The following is a 19779-nucleotide window of genomic DNA, read 5'->3' on the forward strand; positions in this document are numbered from 1 at the left end:
ACACCACAATGAAGGTAAAGAGCTGTGGTATAGCAAAGGGCAACTATCACTGAAGAGTGAATGGTGCTATAAAGGCTCAAACAACAAAAACACTGGAAATTATGGCAAAAACATGGCTTTGGATTGCCATATCATTTTAGCCAACCCACACAAGGGATGTCCCAAGCCTATTACTTATTCGGTAGCCAACTCATTTCATATTATTTAATGCATGGATGTCCAAGTCAGACTGTATTTACAAAGTTATGACCATAAGTAAGAGACATGGCAATAGCCCTTAAAGCAGGTACAAGAAAAAAGACATACTATAAATAGCATGTAGATACAAATAGACAAACAGAAATACAGGTTGTGTATAAATAATCATGTTCAAAAATGTGAAGGGGCAACGTTTACAGAATAAGTCAGCATCTGGTTATCACTTGCATAAAGAGTATAAAGAAATTGTTAAATAACATCACTGTTGCAGGCAGCATTACATTTCAAATAATTTTTGAAACAGGTGCACTCTGCTGTGTTTGCATTTTGTTTTGCATCCATGTGTGCCTACTTCCAGACAGGCAGAAGATGCAGGAGATAACCTTGTCCAGACCACTGATAAAAACCAGGCTCCTTCTTCCAAGCAGAGAAGTAACTGCGTCTATAAAAAACTGATCTACTTGTAACCAGAGTACAGGTTCCAAAGCATAGTCCGAAGGCACATGAGGCAGCCACCCTATTGAAGTTAAGCAGGTCTGGGTCTGGTCAGTGCTTGGAGGGGAGACCACCTGGGAACCACATGTAGCCACCTTGAGTTCCACAGTGGAAGAAAGGTGGGATATAAATGCAATAATAAATAAATAACCAGACCTTTGCCTGATCATTAGGCAAAGATCTGGCTAAATACTGTTAGTGCTGAACAGACCCCTTCATGCGTAACTTTGAATTGAAGAGCATCTTTTGTTGGAAGTATCATTTGTGCATGCCTCTTGACCTTGGTAAGTAGTTGCAGTATAGCATCATCAATGGTTTTGACATCTAGGGTACCATACATGTGGCACACAATTCTCTTGGCATCTAAGTAATACCCATTTTGATCAATACTACTGATAAGATGGCCTTGTTTTTTTTAAAAAAAAACTTCCAGGAGGACTTATTTCCATGTGTCACAGCCTGTTAACACATGGAACCTTAGGAAATACTTCATAGGTTTCTAAAGCTTCAATGGCATGTAATGGGTAGCATCCTTGCTTTCTAACTGTTATAGAGGCCTTCCATAGAATTATAGAATAGTAGGGTTGGAAGGAGCCTATAAGACCATCAAGTTGACCCCCTGCTCAATGCAGGAATCTAAGTCAAAGCATCCCTGACAGATGGCTGTCCAGTGCTCCGGCCTATCAAGATCACTTTGAATTTTGTTTCTCTCTTCCAGGGTATTAGCTATCCTGCCCAATTTTGTGTCATCTGCAAATTTGATCAGCATTCCCTGCACCACCTCTGCCAAGTCATTAATAAAAATGTTGAACAGCACTGGGCCCAGGACCGAGCCCTGCAGTACCCTGCTCATTACCTCTCCCTAGTTTAAGAAGATCCCATTGATAAGCACTCTTTGAGTCCGATCCTGTAGCCAACTGTGGATCCACCTGATAGTTATTTCATCTAGCCCATTTTTAGCTAGTTTTCTAATCAGGATATCATGGGGCACTTTGTTGAAAGCTTTGCTGAAGTCAAGGTATATTATGTCCACAGCATGCCCACAGTCCACAAGGGCAGTTACCTGATAAAAAAATGAGATCACATTGGTCTGGCAGGATTTGTTCTTGACAAAGCCATGTTCGTTTCGAGTAATCACTGCATTGTTTTCAAGGCACAGATTGATTGCTTTATAATCTGCTCCAGAATTTTTCCAGGGATCAATGTCAGACTGACTGGTCTGTAGTTCTCAGGTTCCTCCATTTTGCCCTTTTTGAAGATAGGGACAACATTAGCCCTCCTCCAGTCACCTGGCACTTCACCTGTCCTCCATGATTTCTCAAAGAGAATAGACAGCGGTTCCGAGAGCGATTCTGCCAGTTCCTTTATTACTCTGGGATGCAGTTCATCTGGCCCTGGAGATTTGAACTCATTCAAAGTAATGAGGTGTTCCTTGACCATATGCCAATTGATCTCAAGCTGCAATCCTGCCCCTTCAGCCTGTACTTCGCCTTTGCCAGGGGACTTATAGAGCCTTTTTCGGGAGAAGACTGAGCCAAAGCAGGAATTGAGCACTTCTTCCTTTTCCTTGTCTTCTGTTATAATTTTGCCATCTTTATTGATATCAGATGACAAGGAAAAGGCAGAAGTGCTCAATTCCTACTTTGGCTCAGTCTTCTCCCATGTTTCAGTTGCTTTTGCGGACAGAAAGTGCAACAATGGAAGCATAAGGTCTGCATCTATAGATATGATACAACGGATTCAACCATCTCACAAACATGTTCTGGTGTCAGCCCCCATATGGTTTCCCTGAAGATTGGGGCAGCCTCTCAATCCATCCATCCATCCATCCATCCATCCATCAAAGTTTATTATGCAGTCAATCTCTCCTAGTTAATCATCTTCCATTTGGTTTAGCGATGCCACTAGCAGTCACCAGCTCATATTGCTGTTGCAATATGTCATAAGGACATCGCAGGGTAAGCAAGCTAGATCAGCTTTCTTTTTACCCATGGTAATTAATGAAACACCTGCCTTATCTGTTAGGGCTGTGTACCGCTTCAGTCCGAATCCCAAAGCGGATTCGGGCACTTCAGACCAAAGCGTTGCAGTTCCAGAGTGGGTCAGGATCAGGCCAAAGTGCTCCGAAACAAGTTGGATTGCTCTGAAGCACTTCAGGGTGCTTCAACCCAATCCAAACAGCTGCCGTGTGAGCCCCCCACTCTTTAGCTGGACCCCTGGGAAGCATGCACAGCAGTCACCATCTTGGGGATATTGCCATTTTGAAAGAAAATGGTGATTCTTCCAGTAAGAGGAGTCACCATTTTTTAAAAATGGCCAATGGCTGCGCACTGTCCTGATAGGTCCAGGTAAGGAGCGGGGGGGCTCGTGTGGCTCGGTGGTGGCGGAGGGGCTCACTCAGCAGCCGCAGCAGCAGGGTGGGCAGGGCTTGCTTAGTGGTGGTGGCAACCGGGGCCCTGCTTTGGGTCTCCAGATCTTGCGTTGGCTCTAGAGCCCAAAGCGGGTCACCCCAGCTCCAGAGCAGTGCAAGTCGCAGCTGATTCAGGACCTCTGAATCAGCCTCCAAAGAGGGTCAGGGTGGCTATGCGCAGCCCTAGTAGTGCCGTTGGAAGTGTGGGTGCAACTCGGCTACCTCCAAGGAAAAAAAGAAAAGAAAAAGGCTGATGTGTCTGCATAGAAAGAGAATAGAGAGAGAGAGGAACTCCAAGCTTCCTAGAGTGTCCTCTAATCTGTGCTGATCTTCCTTCCCATGGTAGACTAATACTCTTAGGGTTTCTGACCTCATTTCCTTCTTCCTCCTTCTTCATGCTCTTGCCTCTCGGAGAGGAGACATCTCTTTCAGTCTCCCTCCATCTTGAGTTGGGGACCCTCCTATACAACATCTATTTCCTGCAATAAATGCAAGTGTTCTTGTTCCTTTGACCCAGAGGCTCCAGTGTGATTTATCCAGGGTAAAGTGTGCGACTTCACCTAGGATTCCACACAGCTCAGCCCTTGTCAGGTTCTCACTGTTCTGCCAATGAGCTGCACATCAGGTCATAGAATCATAGAATAGTAGAGTTGGAAGGGACCTATAAGACCATCGAGTCCAACCCCCTGCTCAATGCAGGAAACCAAGTCAGAGCATCAGTCAAAGGTCCATCAATGAGCTTTCAATCTGGCCTCTTCAGACCCATTGACTTGGATTGTGTGGCAGCCTTTGTCGAATACACTTCAATGTGTCTGCATGCATTGTCACCAAAGTGTCATCACAGGCAAAAGAATACATCAGCACATGCCTGACATTCCTGGGGCTTCCCTATGGTTTGAAGAAGGGCATGATCCAAGTATGGAACCTCATGTACAGTATCCACTCCAGTAATAGGAATGTAGATAAAGTCTGCCTTTGGCATGCTGTTCATCTGTTCTCCAACCTAAACAAGCGACAGTGGCACAGGGGATATCTCATGTGTTAGGACATCAGAAATTTGTATCTTTTGGACAGCACCTGCAGCATTAAGCAGTCTCTGCATGAGCTTGCCATCACCCTTGATCATTTTCTATACATCCCTCTATGTGGAAATATTCAATTTGTACGATGAAGCAAAGATTTTTAATCTTTTAGGTAGATCACTAAATGGGAGAGTTACTCTGATTAATTTTCTTTCATATTACAGTGCAATTTGTATTTCTTGCTCATTAGCCATAGCAAATCATTGGTTACATCATCTGCCGCTATGTCTTTTGTTTCAGGGAGACCAAAGATATGCTACTGTTATGAGGTTCTGTGATTACTGTAGGTGCTCTTCTGAACACACTGGATCTCCTCAGCTACTCAGAGATGACCCCAAAACATGTTTGTGTATAATTTTGGGGTTGTTGGATGAAATGCCATTGTCCAAATCATGCATTAAATTAGAGAAACCATGAAGTTACTCCAAAGAACATACGTTTGTAGATATATGATGAGCCTATTTTTCCAATAATAAAACCAGCCCAATTGTGAACAAATGTATTGCAGCATTGCCTTGCTTTTTTACTCTGATGTTATAATTAGTAAGCTTAGACAAAATGGCATGCAGTTTATTTTCCCAAACAAAGAATGCAGGAGTATCTGTTCCTCTCCAATATTTTGCATAAATATTTCTGGCTGAAGGAATTATACATGAAATAAATTCTCAATAATTAGGGAATATGTCCTTAATGTAACTGACAGCACAATCCTAAACATGGCTACTCAGATGTAAGCCCCATTGCATTCATTGGGGTTTACTCCCAGAGAAGTAGAGGAAGGAACTAGAGGATTGGTTATCTTGACTTGATCCTAACCAACACAGATGACTTAGTGGATAAAGTAGCAGTTACAGGAACTCTGGGGGAAAGCGACCATGTTGTACTTGAGTTCTTGGTTCAAAAGGAAGCAAAAGCCAAATGTAGCCAAACACGTACCCTGGATTTTAGGAAAGCTGATTTTAATAAACTCAGAACAATGATAAATAAGGTAGGGATGTTGGAGAATTCCGCCATGGACTCCAGTGAGGCCAGATTCTTTAGAATCCAGCCCCCCAGAGTCCGTGGCGGAACGGACTACCCCCCCGCCACCCCCCTGGGCCACCCCTGGAACGGACCTACCTGGTGGTGGCGGTGGCTCCAGCAGCAGCTCCGCCAGCAGCGGCTCCGGGTCATTTTCCGGCTGCTGTTGGGCTGCTGCGACCGCAAATGGCAGCTGTCGTAGCGGCCGCCATTTGCGTCCCTGCTGTCAGGGTGGAAACTGAGCCAATAGAGCCCCAGAGCAGTTCTGATTCTGAGGAGGAACAACAATCCGTGGGAGAGGAGCATGCTCATCCCTCCCAGGCCCTGCAACTGGCAGAGATTCCTCCTGCCAGCATTCCTGGGATAGATAGTGAGAGAGCGCTGGAGGGGGGCTTGCTGGACGCTCGGCGCAGACGCAGGGAGCGACGACAGATGGAAGACGCAGAAAGGAGGCGTAGTGCTCATTTGGCACGCAAACAACGGTTTATTTCCTAACAACAATTTGGAAAAGAAAATTGATCCATGGTGGTACTTGCTTCTTCATCATACTTTTGATATCTTGTATTTTTTTTAGATGCATCTTGTATTTTTTCACATTGTAAAGGAATACAACTCTTCCTTGGGATTATAATTTAAGCCATATATTACTCCAGGTATTAGTGGTTTATCTAGCCTAATTCTGTTTCTAAATATATCCTAAATGCTAAGCAATTTATTAATCATGAGGTCTTTGGCTGCATTGTACCCTCCATGAGTTCTTCAACATCCACCTCAGCATGTAAAACACTTCCATTCTGTACATGACCACTTCACATAGATGTCATCTACTCAAATTGCGTCCCACCAAACAATACCCCCCACACCGCCCCTGTGGTGTTGGTGGGTGGTTACTTGCCTTTGCTATTTTATCACTTACTATTCTTAAGAAGAAATTTCTGTGGAATTTCAGGTACACACATATGGAACCTCCATGTTCAGAAGGAGCGTACCTCTGATTTGCCAGATGCTTGGGACAGACAAGAAGAAATGTTTGTTACCAACATATCCTGCTTGTAATGTTGTTTTCATCTGGCTGGTTATTATTGGAAACAGACTGCTGGACTGGATGGTCCTTTGGTTTGATCCAGCAGAATAATTCATATTTCCCCTGAACAGTTAAAATGATGCTTCTGTGTACTGCATCTCAGAATGGCTTCACTGTTCTCCCATTAAATGACAATATGTAGGAACGTGTACATTTCTGGCACCCTGGCTACCAATGAGAAGTGAATAATGGCTACACTGTCTATACCCTGGCAGAAACTTAAGGCAGCAGGAAAGAAGGTTGCAACAGTCTCTCTCTGTGGGAGTGCAGGCAGATGAGTGGGGATGGGGGAGAATTGTTTAGTTTTCATATTCCCAAATTGGCACTTTCCAAATCAATACACGAACCAGAATGCAACTGTCCTTAGGTTGCCTGGACTTTGCAATGCAGTTCTCTGAACCAAAAATCTGTACAAAAATGCTTATAATAGAGAAAGGAGTGAAGAAAAATGCATATATTAGTGAAATACAAACCAGCATTATATAAGGGGAAATAGCCTGTATATATTAGACAAACATGCATTAAATGCATATATCAGGGACAACATATACAAAAACCCATATGAATTTTTGTACAGACTATTTAAAAAAGAATCACACATTGATGGGATGGAATGAACTGAAGGCTGAGAAAGCGAAACATCCAAAACTGATAGATTCACCCATCCCTACAGAACAGAAAAGGTGGTTTTTGGAAGAGATATTTGGAGCCCTCCACACATCCCTTTTAGCTTTTGATCCAGCCCTCTTATCACTGCTTTGCACATTATATCAGATTCAGGTCAAGCAGGATCTTGCACAGGCCTTGATCCTCTGCAAAGAGAGACCTGATCTGTATTTATCTTGATCTGAGAACTATATGATGCAATTGTATGATATGGGAGGCCTTCTTGTCCTACTTGTGGGCTTTAGGATGCTGGGCTATATGGATCCATGCTGCAGTGTATGTGAGGAATTCTTTGCCCAGCAGAAAGATTTCAGACAGCAAACTAAAACCCCTGGCCTTGTACCTGAGATGCCAGAAGCCACCTCCATAAAGGCAGACAGCTGCAAGCCATTGTCTACTATAGATGTTCTGTTAGAAGTTCACATTCTGCCCCTCCCTCTTGTCCTTCTCTAGAGCCGTATTCGCAGGATGTGGAATGACACTGTTCGAAAGCAGTCTGAGTCCTCCTTCATCACTGGTGATATAAACAGTTCAGCATCACTTAACAGAGGTAATTATGGACTTTTCAGATATGTATAACCTTTGTAATTACTAAGGAGTCTCAATGGTGATGCCTTGTCAACCTTGAAATATGCTGTACCTAATTTCCTTGGATTAAAATGTTACAACAGATAATAAAAGAGGGCATCATGCACTGCTTTTCGTTAACTAAAACGATATTTTTAAAATTTTGCTTCTTATTTTTAACATGCATTTTCATAAATATTGTTGTTGAAAGGCAATTGCAGTGGGAGGGGGCAGTGAGGCAGAGTATTCCTGGAGTCAACTGCTAAAGCCAAGAAGGTGGCAAGCTTCATTGCTAGCAATGAAATGGTAATTATGGAGTGATATAGTCTGCTAAGCACTGTTATGCCAAGAAAAAAGCAATTTTGAAGGCCTTCTGAATGTGAAAACCTGCTATATAATGTGGAGCAAAACCATTGTTCCTTGTGTGCAGAATGGTTGCATGACTCATTCAGTTCTCCAGACGTCTGTAGAAAGATCTTTTAAAATGTGTAAAACTGTATAGTAACTAGCGATAGGGAGAACTCCCTCAACCAGGCTCAAAACTAGGTTTAGAAAAAAAAAAAATGAAAACCAAAAACTAAACGAAATTGGGTTTGGGAAACAACATTCTGACCCCAGTTCCAGTGATGGGATGTGGGTATGTGGGAGGGATGGGGTATGAATAGTGATGAGCCAATGTGGGAGGCAAAACAGGGGCTAAAATGTTATTTCTAAACTCCCAGGGCCCTCAGTTATTTCTTCTCCAGAATTAAGTAGGTTAGGAGATGTCACTGTCTGAAAGATACCCAAATTCTAATAGCTCCCCTCTCTTAACTAAACTGAAACATCTTGAACAGCAATTGAATTAATTCTGATTCTCTCTTCTATTAATTTATCTTAAATAGCCATATTCTGTGCACAGTTGACACATGTATATAAAATTAACTAAATTAATGTGATTAGGGGCTACTTGGATTTACTCTTGTAAAAGGCAGGGAATTGAAAGTACCCACGTGTGATGTGGAATCTCCCTGGGACTTATTTAAACATATCTGAATCATAGAACAGTAGGGTGGGAAGGGGCCTACAAGACCATCGAGTCCAACCCACTGCTCAATGCAGGAATCCAAATCAGAACATCTCTGACAGATGGCTGTCCAGCCTCATCTTGAATGCCACCAGTGTGGAAGAGCCCACTACCTCCTTAGGTAATTGGTTCCATTGTCATATTGCTCTAACAGTCAGGACGTTTTTCCTGATGTTCAGCCAGAATCTGGCTTCCTGTAACCAGAGCCCATTATTCCGTGTCCTGCATTCTGGGATGATCGAGAAGAGATCCTGGCCTTTCTCTCTGGGACAACCTTTCAAGTCCTTGAAGAGCATTATCATATCTCCCCTCAGTCTTCTCTTCTCAAGGCTAAATATGCCCAGTTCTTCAGTCTCTCTTCATAGGGCTTTGTTTCCAGTCCCCTGATCATCTTTGTTGCCCTCCTCTGAACCCTCTCCAGCTTGTCTCCATTCTTCTTAAAATGTGGTGCCCAGAACTGGACCAAGTACTCCAGATGAGGCCTAACCAGTGCTAAGTAGAGGGGAACTAGTACTTCCTGGGATTTGGAAGCTATGCTTCTATTAAAAGGTAAAGGTAAAGGTGTCCCCAACCAGTCGTGTCCAACTCTGGGGTGTGGTGCTCATCTCCATTTCTAAGCCAAGGAGCCAGCATTGTCCGAAGACATTTCCGTGGTCATGTGGCCGGCATGACTGAACACCGAGGTGCACGGAACCCTGTTATCTTTCCCGCCGAAGCGGTACCTATTTATCTACTTGCAATTTCTTGCTTTCGAACTGCTAGGTTGGCAGAAGCTGGGACTGAAGATGGGAGCTCACTCCGTCACGCAGCACTCGGGTCTCGAACTGCTGTCCTGCTGACCTTCCAGTCTGCAGTTTAGCGTCTTAACCACTAAGCCACCATGGCCCTTCTATTAATGCAGCCCAAAAGAGCATTTGCCTTTTTTGCAGCCACATCACATTGTTGGCTCATATTCAGCTTGTGATCTACAACAATTCAGTCTGTTTCCTGCCTCCTAGCTGAGCAGAGCAGAGGAGAGGAAGCTGCTCCAGGTGGTCTAGGGACTACAGAAGCAAGCAAGCTCCCAGAGAGCGAGCGATCAGAGCGAGCGAACAGGGGGAGCAAACAGGGGGAGCAAACAGGAGTTGGCCAGGGGAGCTGCAGTGGCAGAAGAGACAAAGGAGACAAAGACAAAGAGTGAGTAGAGGACCAGGCACCGGCTACTCTAGAACAACCAGGAAGCTAGACACAAAAAGGAAAAAGAGGCACTATGGAAGGGCAAGACTCTCCAGTGGAAGGGCAAGACTCTCCAGAGGAAAGAAATGGTGGTTCAGCTATTAAATAAGGATGGAAAAATGATAACAAATGACAAAGAAAAGGCAGAGGTGCTCAATTCCTACTTTGGCTCAGTCTTCTCCCAAAAGAGGGTCTATGACCCCCCTGGCAAAGGCGAAGTACAGGCTGAAGAGGCAGGATTGCAGCTTGAGATCGACAGGCATATGGTCAAGGAACACCTCATTACTTTGAATGAGTTCAAATCTCCAGGGCCAGATGAACTGCATCCTAGAGTAATCAAGGAACTGGCAGAAGAACTCTCAGAACCGCTGTCTATTCTCTTTGAGAAATCATGGAGGATGGGGGAAGTGCCAGATGACTGGAGGAGGGCTAACGTTGTCCCTATCTTCAAAAAGGGTAAAAAGGAAGAACCTGGGAACTACAGACCAGTCAGTCTGACATCAATCCCTGGGAAAATTCTGGAGCAGATGATAAAGGAATCCATCTGGAAGCACCTTGACAACAATGCCGTGATTACTCGAAGCCAACATGGATTTGTCAAAAACAAGTCCTGCCAGACAAATCTGATCTCATTTTTTGATCAAGTCACCTCCCTTGTAGACCGTGGGAATGCTGTAGACATCATATACCTCGACTTCAGCAAAGCTTTCGACAAAGTGCGCCATAATATCCTGATGAGCAAACTAGCTCGAAGTGGGCTAGATGAAACAACGATCCGGTGGATCCACTGTTGGCTACAGAATCGGACTCAAAGAGTGCTTATCAATGGGACCTTCTCAAGCTGGGGAGAGGTAACGAGTGGGGTACCGCAGGGCTCAGTCCTGGGCCCAGTGCTCTTCAACATTTTTATTAATAACTTGGAGGAGGAGGTGCAGGGAATGCTGATCAAATTTGCAGATGACACAAAATTGGGAGGGATAGCTAATACTTTGGAAGACAGAAACAAAATTCAAAGTGATCTGGATAGACTGGAGCGCTGGGCAGAAAACAACAGAATGGCATTTAATAGGGACAAATGCCAAGTTCTGCACCTAGGAAAAAGAAACCAAATGCACAGTTACAAGATGGGGGATATGTGGCTCAACCACACTACGAGCGAGAAGGATCTTGGAATTGTTGTCGATCACAAGCTGAATATGAGCCAACAATGTGATGTGGCTGCAAAAAAGGCAAATGGTCTTTTGGGCTGCATTCATAGAAGCATAGCTTCCAAATCCCGGGAAGTACTAGTTCCCCTCTACTCAGCACTGGTTAGGCCTCATCTGGAGTACTGTGTCCAGTTCTGGGCACCACACTTTAAGAAGGATGCAGACAAACTGGAGAGGGTTCAGAGGAGGGCAACAAAGATGATCAGGGGACTGGAAACAAAGCCCTATGAAGAGAGACTGAAAGAACTGGGCATGTTTAGCCTTGCGAAGAGAAGACTGAGGGGAGATATGATAGCACTCTTCAAGTACTTGAAAGGTTGTCACAGAGAAGAAAGCCAGGATCTCTTCTTGATCATCCCAGAGTGCAGGACACGGAATAATGGGCTCAAGTTACAGGAAGCCAGATTCCGGCTGAACATCAGGAAAAAATTCCTGAGTGTGAGAGCAATACGACAATGGAACCAATTACCTGGGGAGGTGGTGGGCTCTCCCACACTGGAGGCCTTCAAGACGAGGCTGGACAGCCATTTGTCAGGGATGCTCTGACTTGGATTCCTGCATTGAGCAGGGGGTTGGACTCGATGGCCTTGTAGGCCCCTTCCAACCCTACTATTCTATGATTCTATGATTCTATGTGGTGGTGACCTGCAAGGTGTGTGCCATGTTTGTTTTCTTGACTGAGAACAACATGGCCTTCACCTGCAACAACTGCAAGTTGATCACGCTGCTGGAAGAAAAGGTAAGAGGATTGGAGCAGTGAGTGTCGACCCTCCAGGGAATAATAGAACACGAAGAGTTCTTGGACAAAATGCTGGAACTACAGCAGCAAAGCAAAGAACAGAAGCTAGAAGAGCAACAGCAAGCTGAGGCAGAAGAGGAAACTGATGAGGTGAGGAAAAATGAAGTAGAGGATAATCCTTGGAAAAGGGTAACAGTTAGGAGCAGAAGAACTAGAAAACACTCGGCACCAGTGCTGAGTAGAGAGGAGAACTAGTACTTCCCGGGATTTGGAAGCTATGCTTCTATTAATGCAGCCCAAAAGAGCATTTGCCCTTTTTACAGCCACATCATATTGTTGGCTCATATTCAGCCTGTGATCTACAACAATTCCAACATCCTTCTCGCTTGTAGTATTGTTGAGCCAAGTAGCGTCCATCTTGTAACTGTGCATTTGGTTTCTTTTTCCTAGGGGCAGAACTTGGCATTTATCCCTATTAAATGTCATTCTGTTGTTTTCTGCCCAGCGATCCAGTCTATCCAGATCACCCTGAATTTTGTTTCTGACTTCCAAAGTATTAGCTATCCCGCCCAATTTTGTGTCATCTGCAAATGTGATCAGCATTCCCTGCCTCTCCTCCTCCAAGTCATTAATACAAATGTTGAAGAGCACTGGGCCCAGGACTGAGCCCTGCAGTACCCCACTCATTACCTCTCCCCAGTTTGAGAAGATCCCATTGATAAGCACTCTTTGAGTCCGATTCTGTAGCCAACTGTGGATCCACCGGATCGTTGTTTCATCTAGCGCACTTTGAGCTAGTTTGCTCATCAGGAGATCATGGGGCACTTTGTCGAATGCTTTGCTGAAGTCGAGGTATGTTATCTCCACAGCATTCCCACAGTCCACAAGGGAGGTTACCTGATCAACAAATGTGATCAGATTCATCTGGCAGGATTTGTTCTTGACAAATCCATGTTGGCTTTGAGTAATCACTGCATTGTTTTCAAGGTGCTTACAGATGGATTGCTTTATAATCTGCTCCAGAATTTTCCCAGGGATTGATGTCAGACTGACTGGTCTGTAGTTCTCAGGTTCCTCCTTTTTACACTTTTTGAAGATAGGAACAACATTAGCCCTCCTCCAGTCATCTGGCACTTCCCCCGTCATCCATGATTGCTCAAAGATAATAGACAGTGTTTTATTACTCTAGGGTGCAGTTCATCTGGCCCTGGAGATTTGAACTCATTCAAAGAAATTAGGTGTTCTTTGACCATATGCCTATTGATCTCAAGCTGCAATCCTGCCCCTTCAGCCTGGCAACCTTTGCCAGGGGGGTCCTAGACCCTCTTTTGGGAGAAGAGTGAGCTAAAGTAGGAATTGAGCATTTCTGCCTTTTCTTTGTCATCTGTTATCATTTTGCCATCCTTATTTAATAGGTGAACCACCATTTCTTTCCTCTGTCTTTTACTATGCATGTAGATGAAGAAAGCTTTTTTGTTGCTTTTAGCATCCCTTGCTAACCTCAGAAAGTAGAGGAAGGAACTAGATATGTATTTTCTTTCCTTTTCTATCCCTCTTCTAACTACTGGAAGGATGGATGAGAAAACTATCTGGGCCCCAAAGTTCTTGAGTTTCCTTCCCAAAGCTTCAAAGTCTGATGTGATTTCTTCATAGCTCTGCTTGGCGGTATCATTCATTCCCACATGGATGAGAAGAAAGGGATACCTGTCAGTGGGCTTTGTGAGTGTAGGCAACCCTTCAGTCATGTCTCTAATCCATCCTCCCGGAAGACAGCATACCTGGCAAGTCCACGGGTCGTCACGACATACTTGGGTTTCGATCCCACGCAGCAAGGAGTCTCCCACTACTACTACTACTCTTCTCTTCTTGTAGCTGTAGGCCTTGGTTTCATCGTCTCTGCTTGGCTGACCTTCAGTCTCTTGCTTGCTCTCATGCAGGGTCCCCTGTAATTCTTCCTCTGCAGGCTGTCCTCCAGTCTCATCCTCAAGTACCTGGAAATGGTTCCCTAGTTCCACTGCCTCCACTGGTGCAGAGTTTCTTCTAGTTCTTCTGCTCCTAACTGTCACCCTTTTTCAAGGAGTATCCTCTACTTCATTTTTCCTCACCTCATCAGTTTCCTCTTTGGCCTCAGCTTGCTGTTGCTCTTCTAGCTCCTGTACTTTGCTTTGCTGCTGTAGTTCCACCGTTCTGTCCAAGAACTCTTCATGTTCTCTTATTCCCAGGAGGGTTGACACTCACCGCTCCAGTCCTCTTACTTTTTCTTTCAGCAGTGTGATCAGCTCAGTCAAGAAAACAAACATGGCACACACCTTGCAGGTCACCACCACTGGAAAGTCTTGTCCTTCCTTTTCCTTTTTGTGTCTAGCTTTCTGGTTGTGATAGAGTAACCTGTGCCTGGTTCTCACTGAAGGTTAAAAACAGAGTCCCACAGATATGGAAGTGTGTGTAACAGGACAAATATTTATTATTATTATTATTATTATTATTATTATTAATATTATTAAAGATGGGGAAAAAGTGTAAAAATGGGGGGGGAATGTTAGGGGCCTCCCCTTCCGAACTTCCCTGGCCAACTCCTGTTTGCTCCCCCGTTCACTCGCTCTGATTGCTTGCTCTCTGGCTTCTACAGTTCCTAGACCAGCTGGAGCAGCTTCCCCTGCTCTGCTCTGCTCAGCTGGGAGGTGGGAAACAGACTGAAACTTCCTGCCCACACAGCTGCTGGGAGTACTCAGACCACACACACCCCAATTCAGCTGGAGCTCGCAGGAGCACTTGGTGAGCTCACAGCCACTCAGCAGGAAAAGGAAAGCCCCCTGGGCTTCCTCCAGCCCACTTACCTCTTTGCCTTTGTCTCCTTTGTCTCTTCTGCCGCTGCAGCTCCCCTGGCCAACTCCTGTTTGCTCCCCCTGTTTGCTCGCACTGATCGTTCGCTCTTTGGGAGTTTGCTTGCCTCTATAGTCCCAAGACCAGCTGGAGCAGCCTCCTTTGCTCTGCTCAGCTGGGAGGCAGGAATCAGAATACATTTCCCCATATAAATGATGTTAATGCATAGTTTTTTATTGTCTTTGGACCTTCCTTTGATGAGTCTTCAAAAATTTACAGGATATGATTTGTTATGATCATGGCATCTGATTTATTAGACTGCTCAGCATCCCAAGAATGATTTGTGATAACTGTACCTGTGCATTGGATACATTGGATACTTTGCTCTCCAGAATAAAAAAATGCAACAAGAACAAGCATTTTGGAATAGCAATTTCTTACATTGACCGTCCACCTAAACAGTCTTTAGATAAGTTGCTTACCAGATGCCCAACTACTTCACCATGTATGTTGCTCCTTATTTTCCAATCTTCAGTCTGACCCCTTTTTTACACACCCATGCTTAATGTCATCCAGCAGTTCACTCTGGTTGATTTGATCCTGCCTTTCACCAGGCACTGATAGTGGGCTTCTAATACCTGCCATTTTGTTCACTTTTCCTTGTAATGTTTCCTTTTTTCCCATCACTGGCTTTAACAGAGTGGCCTGTGTGACCATCTACCTGCTCGGAAAAAAATTAATTTAAAATATCAACAGCCAGGAGCAAAAGTTAAAATTAGTAAATCCATGAAAACTTGCTAGACAAAAAGGTCTTTATTTGCTTGCTTCTCAGAAAACAAAGCTGAGCTCAGATGAATCTCCCTTCAGTTATGATGCTCTGTTCTGCATTCAGAGTGTTCTGGTCTGATCTTTAAAGACTGTCCACGGCCTCAGGTGTCAGATATTAAAAGGACTACCTACCTACCTACCTAGAATTATTTATAGGCCACCTTTAAGGGTGGAGCCCTTTATGTGCCTCTGTCATGAACTGCTTATCTGGATAAATTGAGCCACCCCCTGTCTACAAAGGTCTTGCATATTCTAATTAAGAGTTCTTTCCATCACCTCTATAAGCAATTCCATAGTAAGGTAGACAACAGCTTTGGGAGAGATTACTGGGGAAGGTATATGAGCGCAGGTGTGTAACTCCTCTTTTCCCTTGGCACTGGGTCTTTTCAGCTCCTGTATGCCTGTCTATCCAGATCAGTAATACTTAGAGTATTTAGGCTTGTGCGGTATCTTTGAGTTGCAGAATTAGTACCAGTGTAGAGCATTTAAACCAACCATGTATAAAACAAAGAGAGATAATGGGATCAACAGGCCAGGCAATTTAGGAAATAAATAATAGCAGCAAGGCTTTTAAAAAATCTGCTATTAGTGCCAATTGAAAGTTTGTTGGTTTTTAAATAATTGCGATGAAGTGATTATTGAGGGGGGCTGTAGCACCCAGGGAGGGTTAATCTTTTTCTCCCCATCTGCAAACCTACCAGGCTCCTCCATGGCAATTAGTCTTTTTTTTAAATGTCCATAGCACCCGCCCATGGTCTAGCTTGCCTTGTCCCATAATGGCTGGAGGAGGAAAAACCCTGCCCCCCCCCCCGGACCTGTCACACAACAAGTCACTTGGCAAGGGCGGGCTCTTTCCCTTCCCCCCCACAACCACCTTTGGGCAGGGTGGGCTTTTTTCCTCCCCACTGAAGTGAATGGAGGAATTGCTCCGTTTAGTTGAATTGAATATAAAGAAAAAAGGTGCTTTTCCAGCATTTCCCTAAAATGGCTGGAGAGGGGTGGAGAAGCACATCCCACACCAAAGACCGTTGGGGCAACCTCAGCAGGGCAGTTTCTCCTCCCCCATGCAAATGAATGGAGAATGTGGTGCAAGACAGAGAAGAGGAGGAGGCAGAGAGAGAGAGAGAGAGAGAGAGAGAGAAGCTAGAGTAAGAAAGAAAGTGCACACACAGAGGGGCTTTTCGCACAACAAAATAGCCCACTGTGGGTTATTTAACCCATGGTGAGGCTGTGGCATGAGCGGAGCACATGCGGCTGCCATTTTGCATATGCAACCTCTGCTCAGGGGTTGTTGTGTCATGCGAACCCAGCGAGTGTGAGTTATGCGAAGGTTAAGCAACCCTCTCATAACCCATGGTCTGTTTTAAGGTTGCTGCATAACCCATGCTTGCCAAATTCACACAACACAACAACCCCGAGCCGGAGTTGGATATGCAACCTGGTGCCTGCAGGGCACTGCAGCTCATCATGGATTATTTACCCCATGACAAGTGGAAACATATCAGAGAGTACACATGCACCTTCCACACACAAACACCTACAGGCACAGAGAAGGGGTGTGCGCTCCTAACATTTTTGTGATTGGCTACGCACCAACTGAGCAGCCAATTTGTGGTGTTTCCCAGAATTCCAAATGCGCCCACAGCCCCCCAAAGGCCTGTATCCTTCTTAAAGTGTGGTGCCTAGAACTGGACCCAGTACGCCAGGTGAGATGTGACTAATGGAATAAAGTGGAACTATTATTTATTATGATTTGGAAACTATAGTACTATTAATGCAACCTAAAACCACATTTTTGCAGCTGCATCACATGGCTGATTCATATTCAGCTTGCAATCAACTACAAACCCAAGTTACCTTTCACATGTACTGCCTGCCAAGCTATTTTATTTATTTATTTGCCTTAATGCAGAACTTTGCCTATTCAATTTCATTTTGTTAGTTTCAGTCCAGTTTTCCATTCTATCAAGGTTTGATTTCATTCCTCCTTTCTGGGGTGTTATTTATCTCTCCCAGGTTTGTGTCACCCATATAACTTTGATAAAGATTCCATCCACCCCTTCATCTAAATCATTGATAGCAATGTTGAAGAGTACAAGGCCCAAGTAATAGCCCTGGGGGACCCCATGCAAAACCTCCAGTTTGATGAGAAACTACTGATGACCATACTGTTTGGATATGGTTTTCCAACCAGCTGTGAATCCATCTAGCCTGCATTTAACCAATTTGCTAACCAGATTATCATGAAGAACTTTTTCAAATGCTTTGCTGAACTCCCCAATCCACTAAGAGCTTTTTTACACAAAGCATTTATTGTGCACCTGTCATTCCTTACTCATGGTTGATTATGAGTTCTTTAGACAATGTCATGACCCCCTAGTTTCTCTTCTATTTTTAAAGAGCATTTCCCCAAGTTTCTTTAGAATGAGGAAAATGGAGTATTATTTCTGAAAGCAAAAGAAAATGTATTTTCCTACTTGTGGAATTGCATTATCCTGCTGTAGCTTAGTGCCACCTAGAGTTTATGTAGCAGAAAAGCAAAAAGGAAAAGCTCTTTGTTTAGCGCTCAGAACTCAATTCTGCAATGATACCAAAAGTAGGTACAGTGGATTAACAGCCTCATGTCGAAAAGCGGTAACGGTGCAATCCTATGAGAAGCAGCCTGGGTTACTCGTAAGCCTCCAAAAATGGAATATTAATTCTGAAAATGAAATAAAATGCCTTTTCCTGCTTGTATAATTGTGCTATTCTGCTGTAGCACAGTGCTACCTAGAGGTTATGTAGCAGAAAAGCAGGAAAGGAAAAGCTCTTTGTCTAGAGCTTGGATCTCAATTCTGCGATGATGAAATTGAAGTAGACACAGTGGATTTACAGCCTTGTGTAGAAAACCTCTAAGGGTGCAATCCTATGGGATGTGCCCTGGGTACTTTTAAGCCGCCGAACTCGGAGGCTTGTGAGTCTCCAGTGCAGAGTGGGAGACACATAGTGCCTCCTCCTCTGCATTTACGCTGGATAGACAATTTTGCCTGTCTAGTGGAGGCTTTGGGGAGGGGGAGGGAAAGAGGCTAGAGACAGCTGGGGATACCTCATAGCCCCACATCCCTGATCTCCTCCCCTCCCCCGGGAACACCCCTTTTCACCCCCTATGAGATAACATTTGCAAGCTTGTAGCAGCAGCCAGCGCAGTTATTTCTGGGCTGGCTGCGAGGCAGTGGGGGAGAGGCAGTGAGCACAGTTTCCTGACTCCAAGTTCAGAGCCAGGAAACCACAGTATCCTATGTCCCCCAGACACCATCTAGGGGGCATAGGATTGCTTTCTAAATTAGCAACATAATCAAAATGAGAAACAAGATTGGTCTGACAGGATTTATTCTCTACAAATTGATACTCTCATCTACCAATCACTGCATTGTTATCAAAATGCATATAAGTTGATTCCTTTGTAATCTGTTCTGGTACCTTTCCTGATACTGAAGTCAGACTGTCTGGTCTGTAGTTTCTCAGATCCACATTTTCTTCATTTTTGAAGATTTAGGGATTACGAAAGTCACTTACCTTTTCGACGGGGTGATTCGCGGTGGGGGAGAGGCGCTCCATCCCTCCCCCTGAAATTCTGCCCGGGGGGGGAGGCACTCCGTCCCTCCCCCCTGAAATTCTGGCCGGCCGGCTCCGCTCCGCAGGGATTCTGCGGAGCTGCCGGCCAGCTCCGCCAGTGGCTGGACATCCGGCTGCTGGCTAGCAGGGACGCAAATGGCAGTGGCCGTAAGCGCTGCCGTTTGCGTCCCTGCAGTCAGCCGTGATAGGCTATGTAAATGTTTACATAGCCTATCACGGCTGATTTAAAAGAAAAAAAATGCGTGTACGCAAATGGCGGCGCCCGTTTGCGTTCCTTATTTTGGCACATCTCAGTCTACGTAGACTAAGACGGCGAAAATAAGGGGAACGCAAATAGTGTAGACGCTACGCTATTTGCGTTCCCCTTATTTTCGCTGTCTTAGTCTACATAAATGTTTACGTAGACTAAGAAGTGCCAAAATAAGAAAAATCCTGGTTTTGGTTATGTTATTCTGTTATTATATGATGTTGAAAAAATATTAAAAATAAAATAAAATTATAGAGGTTCTGAGAGTACACCAGCAAATTTCTTTAGTACCCTACAATGCAATTCATCTGGCCATCCTGAGGACTAATTTAAGGTAGCCAGGTATTTTCTGATCAGTGCCTAATAAAAACTCTACTTTTGCCAGGTAGCACATAGTTTCCATTTTTTAACTCCCCAGATGGGGTTGAGCAGTTCTGCCTTCTTTATTGTGTGTCACATTTCACCATCCTTACTACCACTACTGAGCAGAGGACCTACCGTGCCTTCCTCTTGCTT

General features: G+C 44.5%; 1 protein-coding gene across 1 annotated transcript in view; it reads left to right on the forward strand.

Annotated features, from left to right (window-relative positions):
• ADGRL3 (adhesion G protein-coupled receptor L3) overlaps positions 1 to 19779 on the forward strand; it is a 713779-nt gene that overhangs the window by 576720 nt on the left and 117280 nt on the right. Inside the window, exon 21 of the mRNA XM_084829694.1 lies at positions 7409 to 7505. Coding sequence (XP_084685820.1) covers positions 7409 to 7505 — 97 coding nt within the window. The remainder of the gene's footprint in view (positions 1 to 7408; positions 7506 to 19779) is intronic.

The sequence above is a fragment of the Heloderma suspectum genome, chromosome 2, assembly GCF_057233095.1.
Source record: "Heloderma suspectum isolate Gila_16-S chromosome 2, 16-S_ref, whole genome shotgun sequence".
Lineage (NCBI taxonomy): Eukaryota > Metazoa > Chordata > Lepidosauria > Squamata > Helodermatidae > Heloderma > Heloderma suspectum.